Source organism: Tachysurus vachellii, chromosome 4 (assembly GCF_030014155.1).
Source record: "Tachysurus vachellii isolate PV-2020 chromosome 4, HZAU_Pvac_v1, whole genome shotgun sequence".
Taxonomy (NCBI): Eukaryota; Metazoa; Chordata; class Actinopteri; order Siluriformes; family Bagridae; genus Tachysurus; species Tachysurus vachellii.
The window spans coordinates 17,371,731-17,398,848 of record NC_083463.1 but is presented as its reverse complement, the minus strand read 5'-3'; the positions used below and the strand labels follow the sequence as shown (position 1 = coordinate 17,398,848).

The 27,118-nt window shown below is 38.7% G+C and overlaps 1 protein-coding gene across 3 annotated transcripts; it reads right to left on the bottom strand.

Annotated features, from left to right (window-relative positions):
• Window positions 1-2,127: 2,127 nt before the first annotated feature.
• On the bottom strand, window positions 2,128-21,309 carry lrig2 (leucine-rich repeats and immunoglobulin-like domains 2). 3 transcript variants are annotated; one of them, XM_060868116.1, is made up of 18 exons: window positions 20,730-21,309; window positions 19,473-19,547; window positions 18,767-18,901; window positions 18,235-18,375; window positions 17,866-18,009; window positions 17,511-17,654; window positions 16,761-16,904; window positions 15,938-16,018; window positions 14,627-14,698; window positions 14,428-14,496; window positions 13,171-13,334; window positions 11,609-11,920; window positions 10,569-10,850; window positions 9,980-10,423; window positions 6,639-6,791; window positions 5,693-5,845; window positions 5,349-5,570; window positions 2,128-4,073 (listed from the first exon to the last, which is right to left on the bottom strand). In XM_060868116.1, exons 1-18 carry the CDS (start codon window positions 20,915-20,917, stop codon window positions 3,886-3,888), a joined length of 3,111 nt encoding a protein of 1,036 aa, XP_060724099.1. In that variant the 5' UTR covers window positions 20,918-21,309; the 3' UTR covers window positions 2,128-3,885. The 3 variants fall into 3 exon arrangements, with proteins under 3 accessions (XP_060724099.1, XP_060724100.1, XP_060724101.1); XM_060868117.1 differs by having other exon boundaries at window positions 5,349-5,579; window positions 5,705-5,845; window positions 20,730-21,308; XM_060868118.1 differs by having other exon boundaries at window positions 5,705-5,845; window positions 20,730-21,308.
• Between the last annotated feature and the right edge of the window lie 5,809 nt (window positions 21,310-27,118).

The window sequence follows — 27,118 nt, the reverse complement described above, 5'->3', positions numbered from 1 at the left end:
CTACAGAAGACGCAGTTTGTCTCTACAACTTCTATTTCCAATGGTTACCATGTAGAAGGATCCTCATAAGACATTGACTTGATGCAGCAAGCCAAATTGTTCTTGGTTCAATAGATCATTAGGGTCAAATTATATATCGGAAAGTAATTTTAAATGTATATTGTATGCATGTTTCATTTGAAAGATGTACCACTGATGGCTCCAAACCCATCTGCATATAACCTAAAATATCCACTTAAAATAGCTTACATATTAATAAAAAAAAAACAACCTTTGCCATTTACAGCATTCCACAGACACTCTTACTCAGAGCGACGTACATTATCTCACTTTTATACAACTGAGCAATTGAGGGTTAAGGGCCTTGCTCAGGGGCCCACAATGGCAGCCTGTTGGATTTGGGATTGAACCCACAACCTTCTGATTGGTAGCCCAACACCTTAACCACTAGGCTACCACATGCCTGACCGAGGTTAGACCGAGGTTAAGCCGAGGTGCACCTTCATCTGATTATTCCCTTTTTTAAATAGTATAATTGTCCCCTACAAAAAAGATTCAATGCATCATATACATAATTAAGCCCAAATGAATAAATCTCTCCAGAGCACCACCTTATGGTCAAGTGCGGTAACACTACTTTTTCATACCAATCTCCTGATCCTTCAATTTGCAGTGACTTAATGAGGCACTTCACTGGCACCCAGACAAACCTCTGCTGATTTCATTTGGCGGTCTGTAAATTAGCTTAATCTTCTGCTTAATTAAAGACATGTAAAGACAAGCTGATTTTAAGACCTTCACAGCACATCCCCTCTCCTCTCAAAGCCAAACACTTCTCAGTGAAAACAGCCACCTGGTGTCATGTGAAGCAGTTTACATTTCACATATTCTGACAAAAAAGGGATGAAATAAAAAGTCTGAAAGCAAGAGAGTCAAGAACGAGCAGATCTGCCATAACATACTTCTAACTTAAATCATTTGTGAGTATTAAATTGATAAATTCACCATAGCTGGAGCTCTCTGAAGGCTCAAGATATATAATTGCACTGCATTTGCTGTGGGCTTTGAAGTTTCATGTAGTGCAGTGTTAGTCTGCATAAATATCCCTCTGAGTTATATAGAAAGGGTGCAGTATGTTGTTGGATGATGACTTGGTGTATGCATCTATTATTGATGACACAGCAGCGCAGTTTAGTGGCAGACAGTGGTAGGGGCTTTGATCCCATCCCCAGAATATCCTGCACAGCACTTCGCCCATAAGCCCAGAATGAAAACTTTCAGGTGAAGTGTTTAGTGAGAGGTAAATGTATCTAAAAACAATTTTTTAAGCCAGCCAACACTTTACTTTTCATGAGATGTTTTGACCCAATTCAGTCATGGTGCTACAAAAGTGCTACCTTGCTAACATGAGCAGCTGCATTTCTGAAGCATGCAGAAAGAGTCATATCAACACTTTCTGGTATCATCATTTAGCTGTAGGAACACAAAGCATCAGCGTGTAGACACTTAACATCAGAATTCGCATTTTATTGTTTAATATGCAACGTTTTTTAAACAAAGTTCTTTATACATGCTTTACAGAATGTACAGGTACAATAATGGAAAAACAAATAAAAAAAAAACCAAAACATTAAAGCAGCACTGGAAGTGTCAAAGCATTAAAGCTAAACTTTGGTTCAATTTCAGAAAAAATTGATGTGTGAGCTGTGAACTGAATGCAAAATTTCCGCTTACTTTTGTGCCCTTCAACACAAACGATTAGATCATTCCTATTAAGAGAAGTTCAGTAAAAACCTTTATAACTGTACCATTACGTGTCTTCCGTATAGGACAGAATTTACTTTGCCTTGAATTTCCGACAGTATTAGTGTGCAAGTAGCTGCAGTGATATGCTCTACAGTTATTAACTCCAAATCTTTGCTGCTTTTAATACCTGGAAATCTTCACCATAAAACTCTGGGAGCATACATGTTGATCGCTGTTGATCTTCATAGAACTGGATGAAACCGTAGGTTTGCTCACGGATTTGTAAAGTGGAATAAAGGATTATGTGCAAATCAAGACAGCACGCTGAAAAGAAAGCAATACATCAACCTATGTTCATTAGATTGAAATAATAACCAAATATTAGAACTGATTCAAACTTTAAATAAATACAACAGAACACATAACCGATACATACTGTATCTAGCTGTAGTGACGTAATGCTGTAGTGCATTGCACAATACATACATTTTACAATTACATGTTAGAGTACCTCAGTTTTCTCTCAGTCTTTCATTCTTTTTTTTTCACACTCATACTCGGTAACACACAAACTCTTTGGAACACATTATCCACCTGTTGGATGTGCAGCATTTATAGGATTGTACCAAGTGTGGGTGAAATCAGACAATCACAGAAAAAAGAAAGATAGAAAGAATGTGGCATTCTGTAACGAACGTCTGTCTACGTACTATAGACAAAGTGTTAACGGCCGGGACAAAATCGGCCGCTAAGGAGAGGAATTGTTTTGTTTCTGGTCCAAACATACAGCTTATTTCATGGTGATATATTTCTGTAAGCTGATTCTCTAAGTAGTGTCCCTCACTACAGCACTGTTAAATTACAGAAGTAGATTTCAGACACATACAATTTAGCAGTGATGGGAATAACAGACCAAACTAAATATATAAGCGCTGGGTTTTTACTTTAAATGGAATTTATCTCTGCAGTCTTGTGCATCATGCTGAACATGATAACACTGACGTCGTCGCTGTTATGAACGTACCCGATGCTGTCACTGACTCGGATGCCTTAGTGGTGCTTAGTAGTGCGGCCATCTTTAAGAGTATTAAAAACTGATCTGTGTTACAGATATCTGATCTGGTAATCAGCTCAAGGCCAATTGTACAAATAAAATTCAGAATTAGACAGAGCAATAAACCATGTCTGATACACACTTTAAGTGCCCTATAGGCTTCAAAATGCATGGGAGGAACTGGTACATACATTTATCAGTACAGTGAAGGGAAGAGCCATAGTAATAGCTACAGAACTGGATACAAATAGTCAAAAAATATAGGAATGCATCGTATTTGGGGGGGAACGTGGTCATGGACTCTATTCCGTGTGGAGGACCCTGTAAAACTGCTTTAGCTCGATTGTCAACGTTGCAACTGTTGCAATGTTTTTTTTTAAACAAAGAGGGAATGGGGTACGTCTGTCTTTGTGAAAAGCACTTTGAAACAAACAACAAACAACAGATAAAACTTCGTTTTATAATACTGGATAGGAAGCAGGGGAACGGCCTCCAACTGTAATAAAGCAAAAAATGTTCCCGGTCACCTTTCACGATGCAACTAAAAGGAAAAAGTAATGCAGAATGGATAATCGTCTCCATCTCTGACTGCCTGACCTCCTATGTATTTTCGACATTTCTCTATTAATTCATAACGACTATTCAACAGAATTAATTCGTATAAGAATTTTTTTTTAAAGCCAGTGCAGCATAAAAGAGGGCTGGCTCAATACTTTGGCATACACATGGGAGTTTGTGTTCACCACAGTAGGGGATGAAAGGGCAAAAAAAAATCTTTAAGATAAAAGGCAGAGTGAGAAAGACTCTTTACAAGAAACATTACATTCAGAGTCTTAACTAATAACAGAGGATTAGTGTGCATAGAATCATGGGGAGGATCATCACCTTGTCCTAGAAAAGGTTGTTCTCAAGAAACACACACCAGCAGGATCCAACGAGGAGACGTGACAGGATGTAAACACAGAAGAAAATAGAATTTGGGATTCTTTTTTTCTTTTTTTGACAGAGTACGAGTTTTCTTGGAAGAGGTAGTGGGATTGTAGGGCGCGCTGAGCAGGGCGTAAATGCTGGGTGTTTTTTGGGCTCTATGTGTTCGGTGGGTTGTGATCCTGAGAGTTAGTCCTGTATGAGGCTTCCTCTAGCCCTCCTATTCTATCCTCATGCTCGTTCCCATTAGAGGGAGCCGTTGGTGGCTTGTGTACAGTCACTGAGCCTTGGGGCAACTCGGAGGAATGAGGGTCTACTCCGCTCCAAAACGATCTGCTTGGAATATCTGCAGAGACACAAACAGGCTGTGTGAGAAAGCAGAATGAGCAGTACGGTGCTGTGATACTGCAGTTAACAGAGGAAAGGACGCTCCATCCCTTCTAACCAAACGGCACAACCATTTTTTCACCCTTGGCACCGAATCACAGATGGACAATGCAATTTATTTTTTACATTAGATTTAACAATGGAACAATCCATGTATACACATCAAGCCTCAGAGGTACATTATGGATGAAAAAAAGATGCAAGACAGCTGACGACACTGGTAGACAAGACATCTTACAAGCGTCTTAAATTAGCCCACAATGAGCAATTTTGTTCTGTATTCTGCTAAAGCTAGTGGCATTGCATTACATATGTTTGACATTTGCCATTGACTTGGAAATGATTTATATTTCCGGTTAGTATAGCACTTGGGGCTTAATATTTTTCTTTAGGAATAAACATTTTATGTTTTACAGAAGCAAGTGTTTATATTGGAAAACATCTAAATACTTTTTAAGTCATTAAAAAAATCTAATGAATATTTATATCGTCGCTGTCGGGCGGAAACCTCGTATGTCCAAATTTTGTCAATTTCATATTTTTTCACATATCGATGCTATTGGTCAGTCCCCACGTGGGTCTGTTATTTTTACTAGTTATTAACCAATCTAAAGTCTTGAAAATAGCTTGAGTGCAAATCTCTTAACTCCATTGGACACTTCAACTGTCTGAGAAATCTCGTAACTCCACCTCTTCTTCACTCCGTGGGAGCGCTTCGCAGCATTGCATTATGTGTATTGCATCACTTATAGCTCTTAAACCTTTAAAATAGAGTTTAGGAAGATGTATGCAACTACAGTCATTAGCTGTGGTTAACTATTGAACCCTTGTCTCTTGTCAAAAGGCTCAACGTGACCGCAGACTTTATTAAACACTGCTGGCAGCAGTGACGTCTGTGTCCGTACCATTCTTATCAATGACAGCATAATCTCGTATCTCCCTGCTCCCAAGTCATAAAGCTTGTATCTCCGATAAAACATGACTTTGGGAAAATGTTGTGTTAATGTTGGTACACAACAGTATGATAGCAATATAAGGTATAACAACAACTTTAACGATACAATGTTTAATAACTCAAAAAATACGCCGTTTTTTTTTTATTTCCTGAAAAATAATGGTTTTGGAGATACGAGGATTCCGCCCGACAGCGACGATATTTAATTGCATCATGAACTGAGCGCATTACCCCATGTCGTTACCCCAATATATTATTTATTTGAGTGTGTGCTCTGACCTTTGCTTCTGTAGTGGTGTAAGACATGGTGTTGGGTCTCCTGAGTGTCCGGGGTGATCATTGTATCATCGTGCTGCCCCTCTCTACCTGTGTCTCTGGGTAGCTGGGCATCCAGAGCATCATCTTCACTCAGATAGGAGTAGTGGCAGTAGTCCCGTGTGCGAGAGTAGATGTTAGCGTTGTCGTAACAGTCTGAGCAGATGACCAACGGGGCCGTGCCGCCTGAGAGAGCTGGAGAATAAATGACAGTGTTAGCATCTGTTCTATGCATCAAGTGCTGCATTTTCCTCATCCCAAAGAGTTCAAATGATTAATAAATGTGTTATCATTTCTGTATGTACCACATGACCACAGACCATTGGACACGTGCGCTAGATTTTCCCTCGTCTCGCCCGGATGGAAGCTGCTTCGTCCAGCAAACAGAGACCCGACACGATTACCCAGCATCCCACTAGTCTCTGGATCTATCTCTCCTCCCACATCACCATAACACACACCTAGGGCAGAAGAGAAAAACATAAATGTTTGTTATATCTTAAAAAAAATAATAATCTAAATGAATTGCTGAATTGGTGTGCTATAAGGCTTGTGATGCTTTGTGTAATGTCACTGATGTGCTAGTATTTCAAATGTTAAAAACAAGCTTATTAACACAAAGGCCAAGTTTGCTACCTTACTATGTATTCCTCAACATTTAGATGTGCTATCGAATCACAAATACAGCTCAATACAAAAATGAATTTAAGAGCCATTATAAATTGTTTCCCAAATTAAGTCCTGAAAAAAAATAAATAACAGATTTAACATAAATGTATACTCACTGTACACTTTTTTTTAGGAACACCTGCACATTCATGCAGTCATCTAACTAATAATGTGGCAGCTTTGCAATACAAAAAAAACCTTACTGATAGACAGGCTAAGTAACGTTCATATCAAACATCAAAATAAAAAGAACAGGATTCTTGCTTTGTATCTGATTTGTGTGTTGTGTTGCTGCCATATGACTAGCTGACTGGACAACCTCATGAACATGCAGGTGTAAAAGTGTCCCTATTTATGTCGACGATCACCCCACTTTATCTACACTCCATTTCTGATTCCCACAGAGGGGAAACAAGTGTTTTTTTTAGTCCAGGGAATATATAGTAACTTTCAAAACTTGGGGGAAAAACTTCTGAGTCAAAGTTGTGCGCTATAATGTTTAAATGTGCAGTGTCACCCTTTCTAATATGTCTGTACACAAGAAATCAATAAAGGTTCTTTTCTGCAGAGAACCCGACACCTTACCATCAGTTCCTTTATGAGCATAGCCATTAGTCAGGGAGGGCATGAGCTGCTGATGACTTCCTGCCTCAGAGTTGCTGTAGCCTTCCTGAGGTTCAGACAGCGTGCCCTGGGATGACAGATAACTGGGGATGTCCGCTGGCAGGTTCATTTCATCTGAAACACAGTTTTACCAGTTATGTTCGTCTGTGAACATTAGGAGAAACATAAAGCACAGCCTATGAACAGACACAGGCCTAATGACATTTGCTTGTTGTGGTGGCATTTGTCATTGTGTGTCTATGTGAAATCTGAAGTTAGGAGTGCTAGGTAGAAGACGAGTTTCTTCTAAAGCACTTAAATGAAACTAATTGGACGTGGATGTTATGTTCTTTATTAAACAGAGACTAAGAAGAGTCCAATTGAGTATGTAGCTTTAAATATCCCTCTTGGATACCACTACACACAGAGAACTTGTCCAACACACCATGGAGTTGGCATAATTTTAATACCCTAGACATTACTTGGATATCTGGATAGGAACACTTTTTTCCCTTTACTCAGTCTACTGTCTACTCAAAGTTCTCACTAATTATTGTTTACAAGCCATCAGGGAGCAATTATAGAATTCCTTCAGAGATTTTTCACACTTCCTCTCAAATTTAGTTGTTTCAGTAGAAAGAGCAATGATAAGGAAACATTCATCTTGATTATATAGGAGACCAACTGACGTGTGTTTACATCAGACCCACTCACTACGGAGAGCACGTCACGTCGTCGCTGACAATAATAATAATAATAAGGAATCTCTAAAGTAACATTTAGGATTTTTTTTTATTTTCCTGCCCTAAGCCATTGCACATATGTTTACATATAGACCACAAGAAAAAAGAATTGCATTTACACAAATGAATCAGTTCAACAGTTTAAATATACTTGATTTTTAATACTGTGTGTTGTTCCCTCGATGATCAACCGCTATTATGTTTTGTTAAACTGCACACTGTTCCTCAGAAAAATGCTCCAGGTCTTGCACATTATTTGCTTTTCCTGCAACCTCTGCATATTGGACCTCTTTCCAACAGCAATATGGTTCAGAGATCCATCTTTTCACACTGAGGGACTCGTAAAGGGCTATTATAAAAGGTGCAAACATTCACTTGAGAAGGCAACAAACCACATTAGTAGCTAGGGGTATGTAAAGCTTTGAACAGGAAGATCTGTGTAAATCGTTATTATTTTCTTTAAATATCTTTAAAACCTTTTCCTTTTAGTACTTCCCTTTTTTGCTACAGTCGATATTTACATGTTATCCAAAAGACAAACTGAATCAAGCATATGGCAACTTTTGAACTGTATTTATGTAAATACAGTTATTACTGTGGCTCATGGTACAAGTCAACATCTGTTATGTGAAATAGCTTATTCGGGGCAGAATTCTGTATAACTGTATAGATGAACTGAAATGATATTTGTTCACGACAACATTTCATTAGAACAAATTTCACCAGAACAACTGGTTTTACTCAAAACATTTCAATAACAGACAACTGTCTGTCTTAGAGCCACTGCTATATAATTGTCACATGCACACCCCAGGGCTCCTATTTACAGAAAGATTAGATCAGACATTTTGTGTCCCTTCAACACATTCAGTACTGTAATTATTTCTAATCTCATTATTGGGTGTCACCCTGAAGAGCATGGATTCACTACTGAGCCACTGCTCCACTCGGGCATAAAACAGAATGATCCTCTAAGATTCAGTCGCTTGCATGAAGAAAAACCTCATCAAGTCAAAGTATTATCAAGTTTATTTTAACTTTGATTCTAAATAAACTTTAGGGATTATTACACACAAATGTTCTGTAATCACTTTTAGGTTTTTAATAACTTTTTAAAAGCTTTGAAGGCTGAGTTAATCTTCCCATTTTAAATTCTCTCTAAAACCCAATCCACCATTATTACTACTCTGTGAATTAACACAGACCAACTGCTCCATCCTTTAGGCTTCATAGCCTTATCCATTTACATGCAACACTTAGGCTTTATGCATAGTTTCAATTACGGCTGTCACAGTTTTGATCCGTTTTAAATCAGGCTAAATTAGAAAATTAACTTCCCTAAAGGGCATACAAAAATAACGTTTTTTAAAAGCTCTGTTTCTGAGTTAACTGTGTACTGGTGAAGTTGTATAAAACTGTAACAGGGAACACTTGAGAAATATCACCCTTATATTTATATACCGTTTTTTCCGCACTATAAGGCGCACCTAAGAGCCTTAAATTTTCTCAAAAATCGGCCGTGCACCTAATAATCCGGTGCGCCTTGTGTGTGCACTGAGTTCCAAAAATCTGTAAAAATGTTGTTGTGCGACTTTGGTAAGCACTCCGCTTGATTGACTGTCAGACCATTTCCTGCTGACACAGGGACGTAATACATACATTACGCTGACAGCGATAAACCAATCAGAGAACATTACGTAATACGTACAGTGCGTACGCTTATCTCCGCCACGCCAACCGGTAGGTATACTACCGGTATGTTGCAAAACAACATTTGTTTCTGCCTAACCATTATGCGCTCCACACTCCAGTCCAGTAGGTGGCAGTTAATGCACCTTAAGTTGGTTTGCCATCCACCAATAAAAATCAGAAGACGACGACGACAACATTTTTTTGTCTAAGGACCGCCAAAAATGGCACCATTGAAGAGACATGCTTATGAGGCACAATTCAAACTACATGCTATCAGTTACGCGGTTGTAAATGGGAATAGAGCAGCTGCGAAAGATTTCAACATCAATGAATCTATGGTTCAGAAGTGGAAGAAGCAAGAAAATGAACTGCGCCAAATTAAGAAGACACAGTAGATGAGGACTTTGATGGATTTGTGGGAGAAGATTGATTAAAAAATAATGTGTGTGTATTGTTAAATAGTAGAATAAAGTTTAACTAAACTCACTGTTTTGCTTCTGTTACCTTTTTTGTAGACCGTATGTTTTAGCATGCGCCTTATAACACGGTGTGCCTTATAATACGGTGTGCCTTATAATACGGTGCGCCTTATGTATGGGTTAAGTACAGAAATAGACCCCGTAATTGAGACTGCACCTTATAAGCGCGGTGCGCTTTATAGTGCGGAAAATACGGTATTTAAACTTTCTCAGCTGTTTGTGAAAGAGTCAGTGTGCAGGTGAGTCGCACTGGGGAAATACAGCTTTGTCTTTACGTGTGCTACTGCAATAAAGCCTGAAAGAATATTAGTAAATAAATAAGTTTTACAGTTACTGTGGCAGCAATGTTTCAGTGCCCTTAGTGAATTATTCGCTTAGTGAATTATTCTGTGCTTGCCGAGCCACCTACCTGTGTTAGTGATGCTGTAGTCCTCACTCTTGCGTCTCATGTGGTAGATGACTATCACCCAAACCAGAGACGTGCCCACCACACAACACACAACCACCATCACCACAATGCCCACTGTAGTCCAGCCATCCGGGTCGTAGCCACCGCTAGCCGGCTCACAGTTAGGAGAGGATGAGACGCTGAGGTAAATGTGTCCGCGCTCCGTTCCGAGTGTGTTGGACATAATGCAGGTGTACTTCCCTGCATCTGCAGACCTGGCATCCACGATAATAAGCAGCTGATTGGCTGCTGCAAAAAAGTGACGCTCCGTCAACAGCAACGGGCCGTCATCTTTTGTCCAATTCAAGCGGGGAGCGGGGCTCCCACGGGCTATGCACTGAAGAACAGCAGTCTCACCACGTGCCACTGTACGATCCTCTAGAGGGCGCTGAAATGATGGCGTTTCTGTACGGTGAAGGAAAAGAAAGAAATTAATATATTTCAAAATTATCCAAAAGAATCTGATTTGTGAATGTTTTCATTAGATAAAGACAATGCACCCAAATCCTGTTTCAGCATGTTGTGATGTTATTAATTATACAGTGCATACCCAAAACAGTGAGTGTGGCATTAGCTGACAGACTCCCCGCCTCGTTTTTGGCAGTGCAGCTGTACACGCCCATGTCCTCTGCCTTCACGTTGGCGATAAAAAACATGTCGTCTTCTGGCATGACATGCATCCTTCTCTCACGGGCAGCAGGAAAGTTGATGCCCCCATCCTTCTGCCAGGCAATCTGGGGTGGAGGGTGTCCCTCTGCCGCACACTCCAAACGTGCCACGGTGCCAGTCCGGATCGTCAGATCCATAGGCGTCTTCAGGAAGGAGGGCAGCTCTGGTAATAGTGCATACTTAAAGTCAAGGATTCTGTTACAAGATTCAAATATTTTGCTTGTCTAGCTGATTATTTATTTTTTTTTTGCATATAACAGGATACACCACCCCAGGCACACACGCAGGCCAAGACACAGCCTTGTTATAATAAAAATAAACAACCCAGATTCCTATTAAACCCTATCCGTATGCATGTGTTTTATGTCCTGCATTTGCAGTTCTGTGATAATCTTATTTGGGCCTGAAATTTTTGTTTCTCAGTGCTGCTTGAGCACAAAAGCCCCTCACACCTCTGAATTACCAAAAGCCAGAATAATCACATTACCCTGGCTGGCTCCCCAGAGGGCTACATAATCTTTGCTCTTCTGAAATTGGAAATTAAATTAGAAGAGTCCAAAAACAACCACACAGAGATACAATAGCTAAAGAGCAGAGGCAGAAAGAAAACTTATTTCACAACCAACAAACGCAAAATAGTCTTCCAGTAGCTCAGCAACACCAAAACCCAGAAGGGATGCAGCAAAATATTCCGCTATGATTGACACAGTGAGAAAAGCTTCATATGGTCTATTCATAGAAAGCCTAGGGCTCTTTGATATGTAAACATCACTGCTTGTCATTTGTGACTGAAACATTTCCTAAATCTAAAATTAAATACAGAACCTAGTTGCAAAGCCGAGACTGCAGTTTAATGCAGTTTAATTTAATCTCCCATTAATGGTTCTGCATGCTTCTGTGAAGCCTCATGGCTGAACGTACCATTGACCGTCACTTTAGCCTCAGCGGAGTAGTTGGAGCTAAAGCTGTTGGAGATTACGCACTGATAGTGTCCTTCATCGGTGAAGTTAACGTTAAGTAGATGGAGCATGCTGGTGTAAATGAGCTGCTGGTCCTGGTAGCGTGCATAGTTTTGCACCTGCGCATCAGACAGCACCTCTTTGTCTTTCCTCCAGGTGGCGTTCATTGAGGAGTCACTAGTGCTGAAGGCAGAGCAGTTGAGAGTGACATTGGTGCCACGCAGCGCCACCACAGTCCTGGGGTTCCCAGTAATCTGTGGCCGAGAGAAGCCATCTGAGGAAAACAGAGGAGTTAAACAAGGACAAAAAGGTTATATTAAGTGAAAAGTTACCATTGAGCCTTAGTTATGGATTATTTAATTTCCAGCTTCGTTCGGACTCGGTGACAAATGTCAGTGGTTGTGCTCACTTTATCAATCATTCAATCAATCAACTTTTATTTATAGAGCACCTTACAACAGCCAAAAGGAGCACAAGGTGCTTTCCAGAGAAACAGCAATAAAAACAATAAAAATCAATAAGAACACAAAGAACATAAAATAGCAGTTGAAACAGGGTCTACATGTTAAAAGCTTGTTTGAATAAATGAGTTTTCAACTGCGATTTAAAAACACTCAGCACAGTAATGGATCGTAAGTGTGCTGGAAGTGCATTCCACAGCTTTGGACCCATGATGGCAAATGACCGGCCTCCAAACTTCTCATACTTGTATTTGGGAATGAACAGAGAGGTATGTCCAGAGGAGCGGAGAGTTCTGGCTGGTTTGTAGACTTTTATTAATTCGGCGAGGTAGGCTGGGGCAAGACCATTGATGGCCTTAAACACAAAAAGAAGGATCTTATACTCCACCCTAAACCGCACCGGAAGCCAGTGAAGCGAGTGGAGGACAGGGGTGATGTGTGAGCGTTTGGAGGTGTTGGAGAGAACCTACGCAGGTGTTGGAGAGAACCTACTTTAAACCTACGCAGGTCACATCTGAATTTGTCTACTCTTGATTACCTCTAGAAAAGCCTCTCAAACTCTTATTAGAAGAGGTTTGAAATTACTGGATTAGCACAGGCACTTAAAAAATAACAACAACAAAAGAAATCTGGCTGTAGTTCAGTGCCTAGCTTTTAAAGCATGAGCACCATGGATGGCATCACTGATTAGATCCCCTGCTGCCAGTTGTTACAGCCAACTACAATGATTTATGCAAGTTATTTATCTGAAGGCAGTCAAGAAAGAATTACAGATTTTTAACAGATGTTATATTACATTCTTCCTTCTCTGGCTGGGCAATTAGGCAGTAGTCCTTTTATTTGCTGCTTAAAATTTCAGAACAATTATTGTGATGCGTTTAGAGCTCATGGCTGGAGTTAAAAGTGGCAGCACGAAACGCTGATAAAACAGAACCGTTTCAAACTGAACTAACATAACCAGGAATTGAACAGAAAACTCTCGACATTCAGTATTGGCTGTTTATTAGGATCACATCACATGTAACACAGAAAGTACAGCAGTGATGTACAAGATTTCACTCACCACAGACAAATCCTTCTTGGGGGACATTAAAGACACTCCTGCCTGCCAATGGGGCAGGATATGCACACACAGCGGTGCATGGCTGCTGAAAAAGGCTGTCAATTAGCCACCGGCTGAGCCACTTCAGATTGCAGTCACAGAGGAGACCACTGGTGTTCAAATGACTAAAAAAAAAATTATATTAAATGACATTTTTCCTTACAGAGTTTCTTCTGCATCAGATCTATAGCTTTATGTGCTTTTCAGACTATAAATAAATAAAATAAATAAGGACGCATAAATAAGGAGCAACAAGACAGAAGCAGCTACTGGTGTGGTCTTGGGAATGGATACAAATTGTTAGAAAGCATTGAATAACAAACTATTGCTAACTTAATCTAATGAAGTACTTGCCACTAACAATCTAGCTGCTATTTTGTGTCATTGTTTTTAGTATGTAAAAGACAATAGAAAATACTTTTATATATGTCTAAAGATATACACAGTGAGGTGAACCAAGATCTGCAAGAAGACACACAGACATTAAAAGGACTTGAATTTTTAGAAACCAGATGCCAAAATTTTACTTTCTGAACATTAAAAAAAAACATGTATTAGCAAATGAACAATTTACATTAGGTAATAAAACACTAGTCTGTTCTCCTTTCTTAACTGCTTTCTCTATAGAGGGAAGAAGTGCTATCGGATAGTACATTTATTTACTAATGGATCTCCTTAAGGTCAAGCTTTTAGATCCTTTTACTAAATCACTAAGTACTACATGCGCATCATATATTCAATGTTGAAACGGTCCCTCCACAATCTATTGTTAATTATCTGGGAGTTATTTTTCTATGATTGCTGCAACTATAAATTAATGACAAAATTTGCAATGCAACATTTTTTTTGCAGCAATGCAACATCTCTGCAGAAAACTACTAGAATTGGCAAAATTCCAGGCACAGGATTTTTAACTACTAGTGAAGACATATGTAATTATGTCTATGTCTTTCTATGATAGCTGTACTCAGGTTGGATGCCCATGAATCAAAGATGGCTTTAGCTGAATACATGACGTGTCTTGGCTGAAATCTGTGGAAAATCTGCAGTGATTTAAAAACAATTCAATGCTCCTCCAAATATCAAGCTTGCTTGATTTTGCATTCATTTCTATTTATCTATTTCTATATAACCTTGCATGATAATGTGTGCATGCTGCTTGTATAGATCTTTACAGGACAATAACCACAGCATATTTAAGAAATAATAAAGACTTACAGGGACTTCAGTTTTAAGTGAGACAATGCCTCGGGGTGAATAGAGATGATCCGGTTCTTACTCAAATCTCTGAAGACACAAAGAAAACCTCAATGATGGAGACATTAAAACAGACATTTAAAGAAGTTGATATCCCATGTTATGCTTTGAAGAAAGTATAAACATCTACAAACTATAACGATCTTAAAATGAAACATACAGATGCTCTAGTTCCTTTGGACCCTCAAAGGCCTTCTCTGTGATGGTTCTGATGTTGTTCCTCTGAAGTACTCTGAAAATCACACACACAGAGCCTTATGTTTTTTGTGTGTGTGAAAACAGGGGGTGTGAACACAGGGGGGCATGTGTGCAGGCATTTGCATAGGTCTGCTTTCAGACATTGACCAGAATGTGAATGTCCAGTAGAAGAAAGAAAATGACACGCTTAATGAAAGTCTTCATACTTCATGACTAAAGCTCATAAATCAGAACTGCTGTTCTCCCACTAGGGAAACATGGACACTGATCAGAATCTCCACATGGAAAATCTCACTTATGTCCATATAGCTGCTCAAGCCGTTAACAGTAAATAATCACTTGCATTACTTTAAAATGTTTACAGGAAACATCTTAACATTTTTAAAACAAAGTAAAAATTTTACTTTAGCTCAATTATAACCAGCTGGTTAAACAAGCAGTGGAGTATACATAACCACAAGTTACATCATACAGCACTAATCCAAGCTGAACAGAGATTAGAAGAAGATTGATACTACTTCCTTTCATCATCTAAATGTTATTAGGTGCTTAAAGCTCCAACTAGGAAACTGTTAGCTTTCTTGTGTGCGTATATATATATATATCGTTGCTGTCGGGCGGAATCCTCGTATCTCCAAAACCGTTATTTTTCAGGAAATTAAAAAAACGCCGTACCTTATCTGCAGTGCACAGGGTTTAGTCTGCATTGCAGTGGATTGCCTTGCGCTAAATTCCTGTCCTCAGATGAGCACCAGAACTAGCGGGGGTCAAGAAGCTCTCCCGCGGAGTGAAGAAGAGGTGGACAGTTGAAGTGTCCAATGGAGTTATGAGATTTGAGCTCAAGCTATTTTCAAGACTTTAGATTGGTTAATAACTTGTAAAAATAACAGACCCACGTGGGGACTGACCAATAGCATCGATATGTGAAAAAATATGAAATTGACCAAATTTGGATATATGAGGTTTCCGCCCGACAGCGACGAGATTATATATATATAAAATATATATATATATATATATATTTATATAAAATATATATATAGATATATATATATATATATATATATATACACACACACACATACACACACACATATATATCTTGTATTTCAGTATAACACTGTATCCCAAATACTAACATGAAGTCAAACACCAAATTAAATCCATTAAAATAGAAACATAATCCTTCTTAATACGTCACTGAGCAGCAACGTTAAGCTGTAACATACTGCTACATCTAGAATTCTACACATAAAGAAAAGGGACCACTTACAATGTGTTGAGGTTTTTCATTCCCGCAAACAAACTGACTGTGTCCTCAATAACAAGAGAGATGTCATTGCTGCGGATATCCCTGGAGGGAAAAAAGAAGACAAGTCAGTGCTAAAAGAAAAGTTTGATGTTACTAAAACAATCAAACTTCAATTCACATTCAAGCGAGTCTCCTGTTCAGCACCAGGTAAATGATTATGTGATCATCCAAGTAGAAACTGTTTTCCACCAACAGCAAGATTGATTTTATGAAGATTATTTCTAATACATTGATCTCAGTTGGTTTGTGAGTATTATATTGATGGGCTCTCATGGTAATGTTAATTCATCCACATGAGTAAGACAGGAAATAGACTGCATGATCATGCTGGCATTTTGTAAATTACTGCTTTTTCAGTATAGAATAAAAAGCCTTTGTGTAGTCATGGTGTAGCAATCTGAGACAGTGCTGCAAATCAAATATTTTGAGTTGGTCAGTGACACCTAGTCAAGCAGAGATCCATGATATGCACCAGACTGCATTTACACTACTGTTTGTTTAAATGCATTGCATTTGGAGCTAATGTTCTTAGTAGGAGTTGCAAGAAGTATTATGGGGATATGCGGCTAGTTAGAAAGCGAAATCTTGCCCACCTCAGTACTGCAGGGCCAAGACTCTACAACAGTGTATGTAAAGAAATGTAAAGTTTACTCAACCCATGGAAATGAGCAATAGCATTCAATTCTGTGTATGTGTGTGTCTGTGAGAAACAGTGTGTGTGTGTGTGTGTGTGTGTGTGTGTGTGTGTGAGTGTGAGAGAGATACAGGACAAACAAGTTCTTACAGCATGCGGACGTTTGCCAGGTTGTCGAAAACTCCTTCCCCCAGGTGCATGATGCGATTTTCGCCCAGATTTAGATTCTGCAACAACCCGAGGCTAGAGAAAGCCCAGTCCTCCAGACGACTTAAGTGATTATAGGACAGATCTCTGATAAACACACACACATCCACACACACGAACATGCACACACACACACACCCACACCCATAGCCACAGGACAATGATTAAAAGGAGTCACTAAGCTTTCTTAAGGAGCAACTCAATCAATCTAATCTTAAAATTGCACATCTGAAGATTACTAGTTTGATCCTAGTAATATCGCTAATAATTCCAACATGTTTCCATGTAATTAAGAAAAAACTCAGAGCTAGAATGATTTATTGATGGGGCAGTCCAAAACACACATTTAAAAAATATTTATTTATATTTAAATAAGTAAATAAGTAAATAAATAAAGATGAAATGTGGAGACAATTAAGAACTTAACTAATGTGTCAAAAAGACAAATTTGTGACTATGTTTTGGACATAAGAACATAAGCAACCAGAATGACCAAGAGTCTCTCTCATCTGAAATCATGCTTTATTTTTAGACTGTAATGAATTTAGCTTTAAATATTTGTTACATACTTGCTTGTTTTGACTGTTCATTGACATCTCCATCTACTGACTAACTGCCCTCAGGGTTTCATTATGAGAGTTTCATTGTAGGAGAAAAATTGCCCTAAAGCACTGGGATATGCGCATGACTCACAGATCTTCCAGGCGGCGGCAGAACTCCCAGGCGTCGGCTCGGATGAGACCAATGTTATTGTGGCTGAGTCGGAGTACACGAAGCATATGCAGGCCGTACAGCCAACCCTTATTTAACTCAGTGAGGTTATTGTGTTCCAGCTCCCTGTAAAGACAAACAAACATTATATACTAACCCAAGAGTTAGCAACATTTAAGAAAACACTACAAGGGATTGATCAATCCCAGTCCTGAAGGGCAGAAGAAGAGTACACTGTTTGGGTCTTTTTCCTCTCCCAACACAAATACATCTGATTAACCTCTCTTAATTGTAATGAATCCTGAAATCTGAAATGTGCAGAGCAGAATCTACTTACAGTTCCTCCATATCAGCAAGTCCAAAAAGAGCTCCATCCATCAGCTTTGTGATGCCATTTCTCTGCATCTTCAGAGACTTTAGAGCCTTCAGTTCCTTAAAGATTAAACTGTCTACAACTCTGATCTTATTGCGTTTTAACTCCCTAAAACAAGACAAGATGAATCTCAGAGCATATTTAAACCAGGATACTAAAAACAACCAATAGCAGTATTAATAAGTAAACAAAGCATCTCCTAAAAAGTGCCTATATGATTTAATGAGAATTTTAAAGTGAAGAGATGTTTTAAGGTAAATGTTTTAAGCTAGTATCAACTATTTATTATTCAGTGCTATAACAGCACAATGAAACTCGAGGGAGTCTACTTACAGAATTTGCAGTTGAAATAGGGTGAAGACTTTAGTGGGCAGTAGTGATAGACGGTTCCTGTTAATCTTCAGCACCAGCAGCGAGCTGATGTTGTTAAAGCAATCTGGTTCTAGATAGCTGATTTTGTTGTTGCTCAGATTCCTGAATCCACAGACCAGAAAAATTATTGATAAAATGCTCATCAAAAAAAAAATAATAATAATTTGAATGAATGTAATACCTTTACAGCTTTAACATGATACAACAAATGAAATAATTTTGGGGCAATTAAAACAGGCCAATTTTTAACACTCCATAACAGCTCAAATTAATATCTCTTTAATGTATCAACAAGACAGAATGTGGTATAATCAGTATGTAGTTCTTCATGACTTTAGGGTTATAAGAGCTAAAATGCCAGAGCCATCTTTATTACCAGCAGATTTCAAATATTGTTTTGCCTTTAACTTGTCTAGAATGGATTATTTTACTAAAATCTGTGGTATTAGTGTTAGTGTGGTAAAAGATCAGGGGGGAAAAGGTGTAAATGTACAGGTATTTTAGCTGCATAAGAGGAAATGATCCAGCTTTCAGCTCGGATATAGAGTTGGAGCTCAGATCCAGGCTTTCCAGGACTGAATAGGGCAGAAGCTGTTCGGCCACCACTTCAGAGATTCGGTTATAAACCCTGAACACACAAACAAAAAGGAAAAACATCACTGTCCCTAATCTGGGTCATTCCAGTCAGCTCTATAATTATCTAAGCATTGCATCTGTTTTAAATGACAAAGCTATCAGAACAGATTAGTTCTTTTCACACACCAGAACAAATGATTCATTCAGTAAGGTGTCCCTCCCCTTCCCAATTTGGTCATTCACCAGTGTTCCCACCCACCAGTGAGCATGACAGCTACCAACCAAGTAGGGTGACTGCTAGCAAGTGCTTTCGCTGAGACACGACAAGCCAGTCACTGCATCTTTGCAAAATGCTCCCCATGCTACATCACAGTGCAGAGATAACAGTTGCCCATGATTGCTTAGGGTCATGTTAAGTGACAGGAGAGAGAAATGAAATCCACTCCAACCAAGAGCGAGCAGGCAGCTTTACTCTCTATGACACGAGGTCATGGACAGCCATGGCATCTTTAGGGTTTAAATCAACAAATCGCCCATTAACAGGCCAAACACTTGTTAATACTTAAGTAGAAGATGCAGGATATTGTAACAATTTGATGAAGAGTGATTGAAGAGATACTTACAAGGATAACACAGTGATGTTTGATGAAACATCTCCAAGAAAAGGCACACCTGAGAGCTCATTATGATTCAAAGACCTAAACGCAAAGAACAGCATGAATTTACGAACAGACGTGAAATAAATAAAGACGAGTTGAGGACAGGATGTTAAAATAGACCTGTTAAAAGAACTGCACTTCAGTAAGGGTTTTTATTTTTAAAACTTGTACAAACGATGGCTGTAACAATCAAATCTGCACAGAAATTAGTAAAATAGACCAGAAAACAAAGACTTACATACAAACTATTTCACACCTGATTCAAAATACTGATTTGAGCATAACTAATAAATCAGCTTCATTCAGGTCATACACATCAATCCTTTATAACATACATTCAAATCACACTGATTTACCAGAAACACCTAAAGGTTCAATCACGTGGGCATGTGGTAGCCTAGTGTTTAAGGTGTTGAGCTACCAATCAGAAGGTTGTGTGTTCAATTCACAGGTCCTAGTGTTTAAGGTGTTGGGCTACCAATCAGAAGGTTGTGTGTTCAATTCCCAGGTCCTAGTGTTTAAGGTGTTGGGCTACCAATCAGAAGGTTGTGTGTTCAATTCCCAGGTCCTAGTGTTTAAGGTGTTGGACTACCAATCAGAAGGTTGTGTGTTCAATTCACAGGTCCTAGTGTTTAAGGTGTTGGGCTACCAATCAGAAGGTTGTGTGTTCAATTTCCAGGTCCTAGCGGTTAAGGCGTTGGACTACCAATCAGAAGGTTGTGTGTTCAATTCACAGGTCCTAGTGTTTAAGGTGTTGGGCTACCAATCAGAAGGTTGTGTGTTCAATTTCCAGGTCCTAGTGGTTAAGGCATTGGACTACCAATCAGAAGGTTGTGTGTTCAATTCACAGGTCCACCAAGCTGCCAAGAGAAATTAAGACTTTATACCGTAAATAAAAGAAATTAAGACTTTATACCGAAGCTGAACATAACTGAAGGTTTATTGATGTGATGTCAGTTTTGGGTCACGATTTAGTAGAATTTGAAGCCTCTACATGACTAACAGCGCTATGATGTAAATATTTTCACAGATTTATAACTATGCAAAAAAAATACTGGGTAAATAAAAGGGTAGCAGGCCGTAGAATAAACCAAGCAATTAAAACGACTTTCATTTTTAAACCAACACTCTGCTTTTGTGTGTGAGTGAAACTAGCGTTAGCTACGAGCTCCACAGCAGGCCAACCTTCAAAACATGTAAACAACTGGGCCTGTGACTTACACATGAGTGACCCATGCTGGGATTCCCACAGGAGGATCAGACAGCGTTTTCCGACTGCAGTCCAAAAGTTTGGTCCCGTCTGAAGTTTGTGAACAGATACAGGCTGCCGGACACGGGTCCAGGCTCACAGCAGCACTCAGTAACATCATAAACATGGCCTGGGGGAGGAAGGGCCACGACGCCGCCATTTTGAATATCACTTACTAACCGTTTTTTATTTTTAATTTTATTTACGGCATTAATAGGAGAAACCGGATAAGAATAAGTTTATAACGCCTCTAAATCAGAGCGTGTGTTCCAGTTATATCGACTGCTATAACAAATCTGTTCCGAAATAAATCCAGAGCATCTCTGATCCATGGCTGGTGTTTTTTTCCGCTGGAATTCCTTCTTCTTCCGCCTTCCAGTCTGCAGCAGCTCCAATAACCTCAGCGTGGCGTCAAACAGCCCACAAAGTACCAAAGTCCCCGTTAATAATTCATCACATATAATCTTATTCTAAAGTAACATCACGAGTCGCTTAAAAAAACAAAACGCTTTTCCACGACTTTTTCCTCAAAGGAAAAAAAAGGAAAAGAGCGTTTTTTTTCTCCAAGACGACGTCCCTCTCGGTTCGCGCATGCGCACTGCAGTTTAAGGTTTACTGAAAAACATGTTTATACTAAATCTCTTTATCACCCTGAACATCTAAGTACTTAAACTAATTTCATACTTTCCACATCTTACACGTTACAGTTATTACTTTTCAATAATACTTTTTAAATAGTTCTGATATCAATGAGGTTCCGTTTGTGAATGAACAAAATTAGGTTGTCATTGTACTTTTGCACTGTATTTATTATGTGTATTATTACTGAATATGGACTTGGAAATGTGGAAGCTTAAGTTTTGTAATGTAAATGATCCACTTTTTTTATCTGCTCATTGGAAGTAAAAGGTCTGGATCATATATGTGGATAAATAGAATATAGGGTCTGAGCCTAAGAGGAACTCATACAGCTATGTGAGACCTATATAGCTATTTATTATAGATATATGATAATACTAATAATTATTACTTTTGATTAGGCCCACAAGTTTTTATACTGAGTTCTAAATTAAATTGTATTAAGGTTTCATATTAATATTTCTAGAAATCTACCAGCTCCAGTTAGACTCTGCGATACTAAGCGGAGATGCCAACTGCATGTGGTCTTTTGCATCAATACAACATTTGTCTGACTGTATATTTATAATCACACCCTCCGGTGTCACCCATATGAGGATGAGGTTCCCCATTGAGTCCAGTTCCTCTCAAGGTTTCTCTTCCTTCCATTCAAGGGAGTTTTTCCTCTCCACTGCTGCCTGAGTCACCTCAGACTTGCTCACTGGGGATAAATACAAACACATTTAAATATAGCTAATATTAATCTTGATTTTTGTATTCTTTTAATCTTTATATTATTCTTTATAATAACCTTTTGTTCTGTGTTTATGTTCTGTAAACCTGCTTTGAGACAATGTCAATTGTTAAAAGTGCTATACAAATAAATTTTAATTAAATTGAATTTAATATTTCCCTAACCTTGTTACAACCACTGATACCTATGAAGAACCACCATTTCCCCCATTGGTCACTGTTGTTTATTGTTCTAGGTCCATTTTCTGTTCTTGTTCTATTTGACCAGTATAGTCATTAGAGATGCAACAATACAGTTTAGCACTATTCAATACGTACCTCGATTTTTTGCTCACGGATTTCAGTTTGCACAGGCCACCTTTTATTTATTTATTTATTTTTTTTGGTACAACATTCTTAGGTGTTTTAGTAGATGCTATACAGTACAGTAAATGCCGGTTTTATTCGAAAACTATTTCTTTATTTGATATTTGATCAAACGTTGCCACGCAGGCTCACACAGAAAGCCCATTCAGAGATAAATATGAGAAATTTAGTGCATTGAAATTATACGCAAAACCGAAAATACTGCACTTCATAAACATGTATTGAACCGTGGATACAGTACCGGTTCAATAGTATATTGAGGATTGTGGCATCCATAATAGCCATCACAGTTATGGACACTTGGTGGCAGCAATACACCTACGAGCATACAACCCACCATGCAGTCCAAGAAGAAACAAAGAGTTGTCCTCAAAAGTTTGCAAACCCTGAAAGAAATTGTAAACATTGCCATTTATTTGGAAAATTTGACTGATAATGCAAAAGAATTGTCTCTAATTTAAGGATAGTGGTCACGTGAAGTGATTAATTATCACATAGTTGTTTGACTCCTTTTTAAAACCTAATGATAACTGATCATCTAAACAACCCTGATCAAAAGTTTACATATCCTTGAACATTTGGCCACATTATAAACACACAGACTGGCACACAGAGGTTTAAATGGCTATTAAAGGGAAGTTTCCGCACCTGTGACTCATTGTAATTGTTATTATATTGTAATTAGTGTCTATACATAAATAGTCAGTGAGTTTCTCAGCTCATGAGGTGATGCACTGACTTGGCTGGATACTGCACCATGGGGAAGTATCCAGGTATCAAGGTGGTTGAGCTTTATAAAGCTGGAAAATGATATAAAAAGATATCTCAACACTTCCAGTCAGTACTGTTCAAACTCTAATAAAGAGGTGGAAAATAATAGGGTCTGTTGATACTAAGCCACGTTCATGTAGAAAGATTTCACCCACTACTGCCAGAAGAATTGTTCAGGATGCAATGAAAAAGCCATAAACAACTGCGAGAGACATACAGGCTGCTCTGGAAAAAAGTGGTGTTGTTTCATGGAGCACAATAGGGAGGAACTTAAACACAAATGACCTGCATGGTCGAATTGCAAGGAGAAAGCTGTTATTGTGCCCATATAAGCCTAAGGTAAAAATACACCATCCCCACTGTAAAGCATGGTGGTGGACCCCTTATATTTTAGGGCTGTGTAAGCACAGGAAAGTTAGTAAAATTTGATGGCAAGATGAATGCAGCATGTAATCAGAAAATACTGACAGACAATATGCATTCTACAGCATGAAATTTGCGCATGAGATGCTCAACATGACAAAGATCCAAAGCACAAGGCAAGGTTGACCCTCCAATGGCTACAGCCGAAAAAGGTGAATGTTCTGGAGGTTATCACAGTCTCCTGACCTCAATATCATTATGCCACTTTGGGGAGATCTTAAACATGCAGTTTCTGCAAGAAAACCAAGAAGGCAAAAACCATTTTGCCAAGCAGCTATACCATCTCAGAGAATTAAGAACCTCATACACAATTATTACAAAAGACTGCATGCCATCATTAATGCTAAAGGGGCAATACACAATATTAATAACTAAAGGTATGAAGACTTTTGAACAGGAATTATTTTCTTTTGTTATGTTTTGTTTTTGTCATTCTGTTATACCTTACATATTAACTTGAGTCTTATAAGAAATCAAATCAATTTTGCCTTCTCGTGTATTCTTTAAAAAAATGGTACACATCTTACAAATTCTCGAGTTTTGCAAACTTCTGAGCACAACTATGTTTGTGTCTGTGCATAATTGCTTATCATGTCTTTTAATAACTAGTGCTCATGAACACACATACTAAAATCATTCAATAAATTGCTCTTGATTCTCATAGATTAAATGCCAACAAATTTTAGATAATGGACAGAGAAATGTGTAGAATAATTTAAATAAACTGGAGTTGATATTAATAAACAGACAGAGAAAGCATGCGGGGCATTTTATACAATTGATTCTAAAATACCAATCCCAGTTTCTCAGATGATCGCAGAATCGATCAGAGAACTGACTGCAGTATTGAAGGCGTGGCTCCCAATTACCAACAAAAGTTCAATCCATAGGACAAACACTGATGATAGAGAAACACAACACATAATGACTTGTGGTTAATCTCCTCCTTGTCTCTTGTTAATGAATTATACTAGGTCTATATGAAGAACCAGATAAAAATGTGTAATGTCCAGGTGGATACATTTTTCATAGCCAAAAGAAATTAATAGATAAATAATAAAAACATTTTAACATGATAACATTTGACATTTCAGACTTTTTTTTTTTTTTTTTTTTTTTTACTAATATTTAAATTAAGAATTGGAAACAACATAAAAATGAAAGGTGTTTAGTTCTTATTCAAAACATAAACTGGTTTAGTCACTTAATTTGCATCTGTGATCTGGATCTGTGGTAAATTTGCTAGTTCAGTTAGAAATAACAGGATTTCATGGTGTGAATGAAAAACCAGCAACTAGAATGTAGAACATAGGACTACTTCAGCTTTATATAGAAGTACAATGTTACAAACAAGGCAGGAAATGCACAGACTGGAATTTGATACGGCAAGAAGCTCCTCTTTAATGCATGCTTTCTGGTGGGCAGCACCATGACAGGGGGCTGGGTGTAGGTGGGTGTAGTAATAGTACCTTCCTGGTTATTTGAGAAGCGAGCATTCACTGACATCTATAACTGCAGGGTAAGACTCCACTGTAGGGTCATGTGGGCTTAGTAGACCCAGCAGAAACCTCAAGGCCACCACTCTCTTCCAGGAACAAACTACTGTACAAATTGCTTTAATAGAAATACATGTATTAAATGATTTGATGTGTTTAATTTCCGTCATTAAATTAACTATGCATGTACAATCCAGGTCATGGTGGATCTGGAACCTATTACAGGAACACCAAGCATGAAACAATTTACTCTGGCTGGGATGTCCATTACACAGCACCATGCACACACATTCATAAACTCATTCACAAATAGGGACAATGCATCTATTGCCATATTGTTGGAATGTAGGTGGGAGGAAACCATAGAACCTGCGGGAAATATGTATGAGCTGACAAAAAACCTTTATACTAATAAGATTTACATTGAAACCACTTTTAAACCAAAATGAATGTTTTGTGTGCTGTGCTTGCAATTACAAAAAATGAGACTTCTTGCACAAGAGCACAATCAATATATAATAATAATAAGACATTGTAAAATCGTTTAGTGTTAAATGAGCCAACGATTAGGGTGAGAGTCTTTCCCACTGACTGACTAGACAGTGTTTGAATAGACAGTGCTTGTTGTGAACATTTGAACAACACCTACGCTTTAGGCACACAAATGAATGAGGTTTTGCCTAAAGCTGTTCTGTTATTAAACTTAAAGTTTAAGCGTACCCTCAGGTCTTTGCATACCTAAAAGGCCCAGACATGTTGCTCACCATTACTGACACACACATTTTTTTCTCACATCTCTTCCTATATAAAATGCAGTGGTCCAAATATGGTTACTGAAATTGCTTTCAAGAACAAAAGAAATCCTCATAGGCCTATACAACAAGACCAAATATTTTAGACACTGTAATCTATTTAAAACTCCAAGAACATACATATTTGCTGGTATTTGATAGGGATCTCACTATCTCGCTAGCTGAGGTGGCCTATATATAGTCTTTCCTATGATAAACCTTTATTTGTTAGCTCTAATTTCCAGATTCTAGATAGGGATAGCAAAAGTGAGAACAGTGTAGTTTCTTTAAGGATAAGTCTTAATGCCTTATGCAAAGTTAGATACCCCCTAATTCCAGGAGAGGAGCCCTCATAGTGGGATGAATTGCACTACCAAAGCTAATGCTAAGGCTCACCCACGGGAGCCCCACACCTCTCCACTTCACATACAGTATCTAACAGGTTTGCTCTCCTTAGTGAAGCACCCATTGATGCTTGCAGCAGGTTATAGTCGCTGGCGCTCCTCAGGGTTGTGTCCTCTCCCCACTGCTCTTCTCTCTGTACACAAACAACTGCACCTCTAATGACCCCTCTGTCAAGCTCCTGAAGTTTGCAGACGACACCACACTGATCAGCCTCAGTCAGGATGGCGACAGGTCTGCTTACAGACTGGAGGTTGAACAGCTGGCTGTCTGGTGCAGTCTTAACAACCTGGAGCTGAACACGCTCAAGACAGTGGAGATGATCGTGGATTTCAGGAGAAACCCCCCCTGCTCTCCCCATACTCACCATCATGGACAGCAAAGTTACAGCAGTGGAATCATTCAGATTCCTGGGAACCACAATCTCCCAGGAATCTGAAGTGGGACATTCACATTGACTCCATTGTGAAAAAGGCTCAGCAGAGGTTGTACTTCCTTCACCAACTGAGGAAGTTCAACCTGCCAGAGGATCTGCTGAAACTGTTCTACACTGCAATCATCGAATCCATCCTCTGCACTTCAGTGACTGTTTGGTTCAGCTCAGCTATCAAATCCGAACTCAGAAGACTACAGAGGGGAGTCCGGACTGCTGAGCGTATCATTGGCACAACTCTCCACACCGTCCAAGATCTGTACTTCTCCAGAGTGAGCAAAAGAGCAAAGAAAATCACTCTGGACCCC

Bases quoted from the DNA above. Each gene is read 5' to 3' on its own strand.
- lrig2 (XM_060868116.1), bottom strand. From the start codon at position 20,917: ATGGCGGCGTCGTGGCCCTTCCTCCCCCAGGCCATGTTTATGATGTTA. The intron at 17,655-17,865 runs GTAAGTAGATTC...TTGTCTTTACAG, and splicing joins CTTGCTGATATGGAGGAACT to GGAGCTGGAACACAATAACC. The intron at 14,497-14,626 runs GTATGTTTCATT...TTGTGTCTTCAG, and splicing joins CCAAAGGAACTAGAGCATCT to AGATTTGAGTAAGAACCGGA.